Source organism: Triturus cristatus, chromosome 8, assembly GCF_964204655.1.
Source record: "Triturus cristatus chromosome 8, aTriCri1.1, whole genome shotgun sequence".
Classification (NCBI taxonomy): domain Eukaryota; kingdom Metazoa; phylum Chordata; class Amphibia; order Caudata; family Salamandridae; genus Triturus; species Triturus cristatus.
In genome coordinates this window covers 1,672,533,872-1,672,541,073 of record NC_140591.1, presented here as the reverse complement: position 1 = coordinate 1,672,541,073, position 7,202 = coordinate 1,672,533,872, and the positions used below count along the sequence as shown (strand labels likewise).

Sequence of the window (7,202 nt, the reverse complement as noted above, 5' to 3'; positions counted from 1 at the left end):
TTTTTTTGCTTTCCTGATGGTTAGTCGACTTTGGGCTTGTGTGCTTGAAGAAGAAGAAGGGTGCTTACTTTTGGGATTGATTTATTATATTGCTGTATTGCTGTTTTGCTGTTTTACTGTTAACTATCCAACTTGGAAGCTGGTGGGTGATGGCCGGTGGTAGGTGGTGAATGATGGGCGATGAACAATGAATTGGCTGGGTGGCTAGGACTGCGAGAAGCAGCTGAGGAGCGATCTTGATGTCTCTGAGCCTGTATCCTGGCTCCCTCTTTCTTTCTGTCTGTTGGTTGGTTGCTGGTGAAGGTAGTCTGTCGGCTGAGCACAGCAATTTGCACCTAGGGTGGGTCTGTAGCTGGTTTGAATTGGGTCGGGGTATTGTCGTTGGGGTCGTTGTCGGACCAACTTTGAAAACAGCTTTGTGACTTCAACTTTGGTGGTGTAGGGATGTTTTTGATACTATAATGTTTAGTTGTGTACTGTGGAGCGATATGGCAGTGGAGGATGGTGGCAAGCTGGAGCAAGCTGGAACAAAGGCGGTGATGGACTGGAACAAGGGCGGAACAAGCGGGGCTCTCAAAGCTGGGTTCCTAGCTGTACCCGAACTATTTGGGCTGCCTCTGCAAGACGCCAGGGGCACACACTTGATACGCCCGTCTGCTAAAGGGCAGCCGCGCTTCCCTCCCACGGACACAGTCGCCGACTGGTGTTTTCCCAATTTTTCCAATTTTCCAGTTCCCTTTCCAGTGGGGGATATTTCCCCAAAGTCCGAAGCCCAAGGTCCAAGGGTCAAGTGCACACAGCCCACGGTTTCCCAGTTTTTTGCCTCTCCATGTTTAGTGGTGTGGTGGTGTTTTAACTGGCAGTTTTAGCAGGCAGTGCTGGGGGCTGGCTGGAGCTCTTCAAGAGATTAGCTGGGGATTAGCGGCAGATTTTGTTTAAAAATTGTTTTTGAGGGTGGTGGAGTGAGCTAGCAGGCAGAGTCGATGAAGGGAGCCGGAGGGAAGGGGGAGGGGACGGCGGTGATAGTGGAGAACGGCAGGCAATTTGCAGGCAATTTGCATTTTGCCGTGATGGCTACGGGCGTCAGATTTTGCCTGCTGCTGTTACCGCCACCTGATGTCCACATGCACTCACCCGGGCTTTGAAACCCCCCTCCTTCCACGCAGCCTTGATTCCCAAGCTCCCGAGCTGGTGCGCAGCTCTTCCTGCTCCGCTCCTGCTGCTGCTGCTTGCTGCGGTCGCATACCAAAATGAGGTTGAAAACCTGGACTGGACTTCTCTAAAAGCAGTGACTGATATCATTCAATTATTTATTTGTATAAACTGCAAAGGATACAAGACAACGACAAAGGAAACCATGAGACAAAGCATAAAGAAAGGACATCAATCTCAAGTTGTGTCAATGAAGAGAATATTGAAAAGGTGCTATAGGAACCTCATACCCAAACAGTTCGAAGTTTGCATGCTTTTATAGAACGAGGAGAGAAAAGAAGAATATATTCCCCAACCAATGTCTCTACATTAAAAACGTGAATGGAATGTAAGAATTCCTCAGTGAATTATTGAGACCTGAGATAAGAATTGGAAAGAGAGAGTAAAACCAGATATGTTGTACATAGAGCAAGAATACTGCATGTGCTCTGATAGATTGTAGTGCATAAGTTTACAACCTATATACAGATAAATTAAAAAGACATACCCGTATAATATTGGATAAACTGGGTACGAAAGGATGTAACAAAATTGGCTAAATCAATATCCAGAAGTGCAACCCAAACCTCAAACGAAATGGAATAGCACATGTCGGATGTTATTACTGAGGACATGCATATGGATTCTGAAACAGTTTAATCTAAACTGTATTACCTTGAATAATGCTGCAGGTAGATCACCTGTGGGGCCTGCAGACCCAGCAGACCAAGGCTCAATGCTACATATGGAATGCACTGCAGACTTGTAAGATATTTAGGAGGCACCTCTCTTAACCAGTCGTGCTCGTACCTGCCCCAACAATCACACAATTCAGTCGCACATATAGAAAGATAGAAACACCATTAATGTTGGTAATGTTGTAGGGAATGATTGTTTATGTGCAGGAAGGTGTCCCTTCCTGAGGAAGACACTGTTTTTTTGAAGGCTTTGGAGAAAAGAAAAGTGGAAAACTTACAAAAGGTCTAATACTGTCTACGAGTATATGATTATGTTGGATGGGTGGTGCCCCCATACCTTGTAATATGCATCTGTTTCTTTGAACTCGGGCATAAGGTTGCGTTTTAGTCCTCTAGTCGCACGGTAGGGTAAGCCTCTTTTAATGACGTGCTGAAAGAGACGAGGCGAACCATTAAGATGGTCAATTTAGAAGGCAGATTATCTGTTTATGTTTTAGCAAGATTATTTGTGGAACTTCTTTTGATCAGTGGTAGAGGTTACACTAACTGGTTTTAATGCAAGGAATTCCTGATACTTAAACACTGTTCAAAGCAGGTGTGATTTCCTGTGTAAGTGGACCCGGGTATAACAATTATTAAAATCGAGTGCGCGTCCGTTTGCGTGGAAAAAAGGAACTCTATGCATTTGTTTTTGGAAAAATCTGTTCCAATTAGATTAGTTGTGCTCGTCATTTTAAAGCGGTCCAGTTGAGTGTTGGCACTGTTCATAGCATGTTTAAAGCGATCTTGGCGTGTAGTCAGTGACAGGCGGATGAGGGTCCTGAATTGTCACCAGTGGCGATATTTCATACATCAAGTAATTTGTTGATCTTGTTTCAGTACTGGCATGCGTGTTGTTGTTAGCTTATGAAGATTGGCCTAGCTTTACTGAGTATGGGCCAGAATCCTCTATTGTTGATAAATGTTTCTATCATTGGAAGCATGGCAGGGGCACTGTGTGGTACAAGCTGCAGTGAACTCCTGACGAGAGGGCTGCCACTTTTTTGTTTTACAAATAAAGCACTGTCCACATCACAAACATGGCCCTAAACATTCACTGAAGAGCTACAGGCTGATTGCTCTGCTCGATGCAGGAAGGAACATTTCTGGGGAAATATTTATTAACTTTCAGCTGGCCAAAGCAGCCGGGAGACACCAAGTCGGATTCTGAAGAGATTGCTCTACCATCAATAACGTGATGGCATTGGCGTTGGCCATTCTTGCCCAGAGAGTTTTTAGAGATAAGGGTAAATATCTAGTTGCATGTTTTGTTGACTTCTCAACGGCTTTTGACAGAGTCAAATTATGGGCAAAACTGGAAGCTTGGAGAAATGAGAATGGTCTGCTAAAACGTATAGTGGTTGTACATAGCGACACATGGGTGAGAGTGAAACTCTCCCATAGAAAGGAACGCCTCCAAAAAAATCAACACCCACAGTGTGTAAAAACAAGGTTGCATCCTAGCCACGATGCTGTTTAATTATTATATCTCTGATCTTGTGGAGGTGCTGCAGGAAGTTAGGGGATATTTCCCCAAACTAAGAAACACCAAAATAGAATATCTGGCTTCCGCCAATTATCTTGTTATGTTATCAGCTGTGCAGATTGGGTCTCCAAAACCAGCTGGCCAGCTTACATGCATACAACTTGGGTAACGACTTACAGATTAATATGAACAAAAAAATGAAGGCATTCATTTGCAAAAATCCCCATTACACCTGGATCATAGGGCTGGATGAGATGGAGAAGGTCTCAACCTACTCATATTTGGAAATCGAATGTGATAAGAAACTAAACTGGAAAGGCCACATGGAATACATACAGCAGAAATTGGCGGTTCGATCCCGAACTATAAAAAGCTTTGCCGCAAAATGCATTGGAAATGATATTGGATACACTGTGACTGTAGCTAACACCAAACTGGCGCCAGTTTGTACTTATGGAGCTGTATGCCGGCTGCCATAAATCATCAGGAGAACAGAAACAGCATTGATGGGCAAGATAAGGAAAATGTTCAATCTACGGAAGCCATGGAATGAAGGAAGGTAAAAACAAGGTTGTGCTTGGGAAGACAAATTATGTGGCACCGTAAGGAGAGAGAGCACAAGCCATGATGAATAACCACTCCAGCAGGTCAATACGCCCACCGTCACCCCGAGGGAGTCCGTAATTAGGGACTCACAGCTTAGGTACTTTATGACCTATGATTAATTTGGTGAGCTAATGCCGCACTCACCTGGGCTGTGACAACTCGCAGTCTCCACATTTTTAGGTCCTGAAGAAGGACCCCTGACCCGTCCGGGCAATTTTATGGGGCTGAAACATGTCGACCATTCACATGGACAATCCAGTGCATTAGACTAATAATTTGTCTTTCCACGCACAACATTGTTTTTACCTTCCTCCATTCCAAATTGAATAAAGGTTCAGTTTAGGTAAGGCAAGGTCCTTTTTTAACTCGCCTCACTTGAGCACTTCCACTTTTTATCACTGATCACTACTGCAATAACCAGTGGTTTCTCCTCCTGGTGGAGGATAGCATACGAGAAAAAGAAACCCAATGATGATGCTGTCACGTTTTTAAAATGGCGGATAACCAATATATACCGCCTCACGGCCTTTGTGCATGAACGAGGGTTTTTTATTGAAAGATGGCAAGGACATTGAACCCTGGTTACTCAGGTACAAGTGATCTATTGCCCTTTGATATGTTGTACCAATTCAACTAGAACATCAATGCTCTTTTGAGGACCTGAGTTGGGTCTGTGTTAGGCATCCCTTATCTAATCAGGCTTTACCTGCATCAATACGCCTGTTACATAAGCAGCCCAGTTCAAGAAAGAACACTATCCTTTACTACTGCTCTCAATATTATTCTATAAGTTTCATGTTAAATCTTCAGAATGTGCAGTTTTCATCAAGATTTTATGTTATCTAAGTGCATTCTTTCTCCTTGCATTAGTTGACAGGATATATTAATGCATGATTGAAACTGATTTTTTGAAGAAAATGGTATCTCATTGTTATTGTAAAGATTTGTGAATATGGGTGTGTCTTGGAGTTTGTGTTAACATTTTTGTGATACATTTTTGTGATATATACTTACGTTGTAATCTTTGCTACTATAGAGTTCACTATTAAATTATACATTAATTCACTGACTTATTTTTACTTAATTACTGTGCAAATATATTATCTTGTGAGAAGTACCTTCTGCCTACAGAATGACTATTCATTATTCTGTTGTCTTTCAGAGTCTGTAGGATGCTTACCGTGTCCCGAGGACCAGTGGTGCAATGAGAAGCATGATCAATGCATCCCGAAGGGAATTGATGTTCTCTCCTATGAAGAGGCCTTGGGGTTGACCCTCACCATCACTGCGGCCTTCCTCACAGCCCTCACTGCTTCTGTCTTGTGTGTCTTTATCAAGTACCGAGACACATCCATTGTAAAAGCCAACAACCGTGGGCTCAGCTTTGCTCTCCTCTTGTCCCTCATTTTCTGCTTCCTCTGCACTTTCGTCTTTGTTGGCAGTCCTCGAAAGTTCACCTGCATGCTCCGGCAGACCGTATTTGGAATTGTGTTTTCCATCAGTGTTTCCTCTGTTCTGGCTAAAACTATTGTAGTTGTTACTGCCTTCAAGGCTACCAACCCCAACAGCCGTGCAAGGAAATGGCTTGGGTCAAAGACACCGTGGTCTATAGTGGTTTCCTGCTCACTTGCCCAAGTCCTCATCTGTGTTATTTGGTTATTGACGTCACCGCCATTTCCAGAACTGAACACAAAGTCTAGCAAAGAAAAGATCATTTTTGCATGTAATGAAGGAGACACCATCTTCTTCTACTGCATGCTGGGATACATGGGCTTCCTGGCTACAGTCAGCTTTGTAGTGGCCTTTCTCTCAAGGAATCTGCCTGGAAGCTTCAACGAGGCCAAGCTGATCACCTTCAGTATGCTGGTGTTTGTCAGTGTGTGGATCTCCTTCATCCCGGCATACCTGAGCACACAGGGGAAGTACATGGTGGCCGTGGAGGTGTTTGCCATCCTGAGCTCCAGTGCTGGACTGCTGGGGTGTATATTCTTTCCTAAATGCTACATTATTTTGTTGAAGCCTACAAATAATAAAAAACTATACCTAGTGGGAAGATTGCGTTCAATAAAATGAAAAAAAAAAGAATAAAAATAAAACATTTTCCTGCTAAAATACTTACTGGACTCAAAGTTTTACATTAAAATGGAAGCCTGCAAAGAAAGATGATATTACAGCTGCAGTTTTCAAGTAGATGTTTTGCATCAGTCAACTATATGAATCAATAGCCATATTATCGTTGTATGTTTGTTCCATTAGTTCTTTATGTATTTTTTTTTCACAACATAACTATTTTGATTAATATTGGGAGATGGGTCATATTATTTGGCCATTAGCTGTCTGCTTGCCTTTCCCACCTATTCTGCCCCTGTGGTACCATTTTCTTATGGGCTGTCTCTTGCCTTTCAGCAGCCATTTGCCTGCCGATAATGGTTGCCAAGTAAACGTATCAAGGCCATGTTGAGTTTTTTCATTTTATATGAATCACATTTTGGGATTGGCACCTTAGAGCATGGTGATGGTGATCGAAAATGTAGAGTGCGCAAGAGGTGCTGATGACTTACTTGTTCTCAACCACCAAACGTGGCCTTCAAATTCTTCAGAGGCCACATGAGGATGAATTGAGACTCCACCGAGCCATCTCAGAGGCGATAATATATTACTTTGACCCCTCCACAGCGTTGGGAGACTCTACCGACGCCAGAGCAACTAGGTGAGGCGAATAAACCAACAACCAGCTGTTAAAATCCCATGCAGGATTATCCCCCTTCCAATTAGGCTGATATTTTATCCCAAAGTCGCAAGAAATAACGTGGTAACTGATTGTTTCACCGGGGAGTGACAGTTGTTCCTCACTGGTCAGAAGTACAGGGGCATAGTTATCATACTTTCACGCAGTGCAAAAACAAGCCCGCTTGCTGCCCTGTGTGAAAGGGCAGTATTGTGGCGTACTTAAGATCATACAGCACATTCCTGTCCTTTCCTTGCGCTCTTTCTGCTGCCTAGCACCAATGGATGCTTGCATTGTAAGCAGTATTGTTTCTGTGCGGGAAGGGACACCTTCCTGCATGAAAACAATCCTGAGAGGCATTTTCCTCTTTCTAAGTGTGCTGTAGACTGTGGAAAAAACAAAGAGAAATAATAACATTTCCCCTCATTACACCTCCCCTGGGGAGGTTTGACAT

At 43.4% G+C, this 7,202-nt stretch overlaps 1 protein-coding gene across 1 annotated transcript; it reads left to right on the top strand.

Annotated features, from left to right (window-relative positions):
• The first annotated feature begins 488 nt into the window (after window positions 1-488).
• LOC146808563 (vomeronasal type-2 receptor 26-like) lies at window positions 489-6,093 on the top strand. The gene is made up of 2 exons (XM_085624011.1): window positions 489-777; window positions 5,183-6,093. Exons 1-2 carry the CDS (start codon window positions 489-491, stop codon window positions 6,091-6,093), a joined length of 1,200 nt encoding a protein of 399 aa, XP_085480137.1.
• Window positions 6,094-7,202: the final 1,109 nt, after the last annotated feature.

Bases quoted from the DNA above. Each gene is read 5' to 3' on its own strand.
- LOC146808563 (XM_085624011.1), top strand. From the start codon at position 489: ATGGCAGTGGAGGATGGTGGCAAGCTGGAGCAAGCTGGAACAAAGGCG. The intron at 778-5,182 runs GTCCAAGGGTCA...GTTGTCTTTCAG, and splicing joins CCCAAAGTCCGAAGCCCAAG to AGTCTGTAGGATGCTTACCG.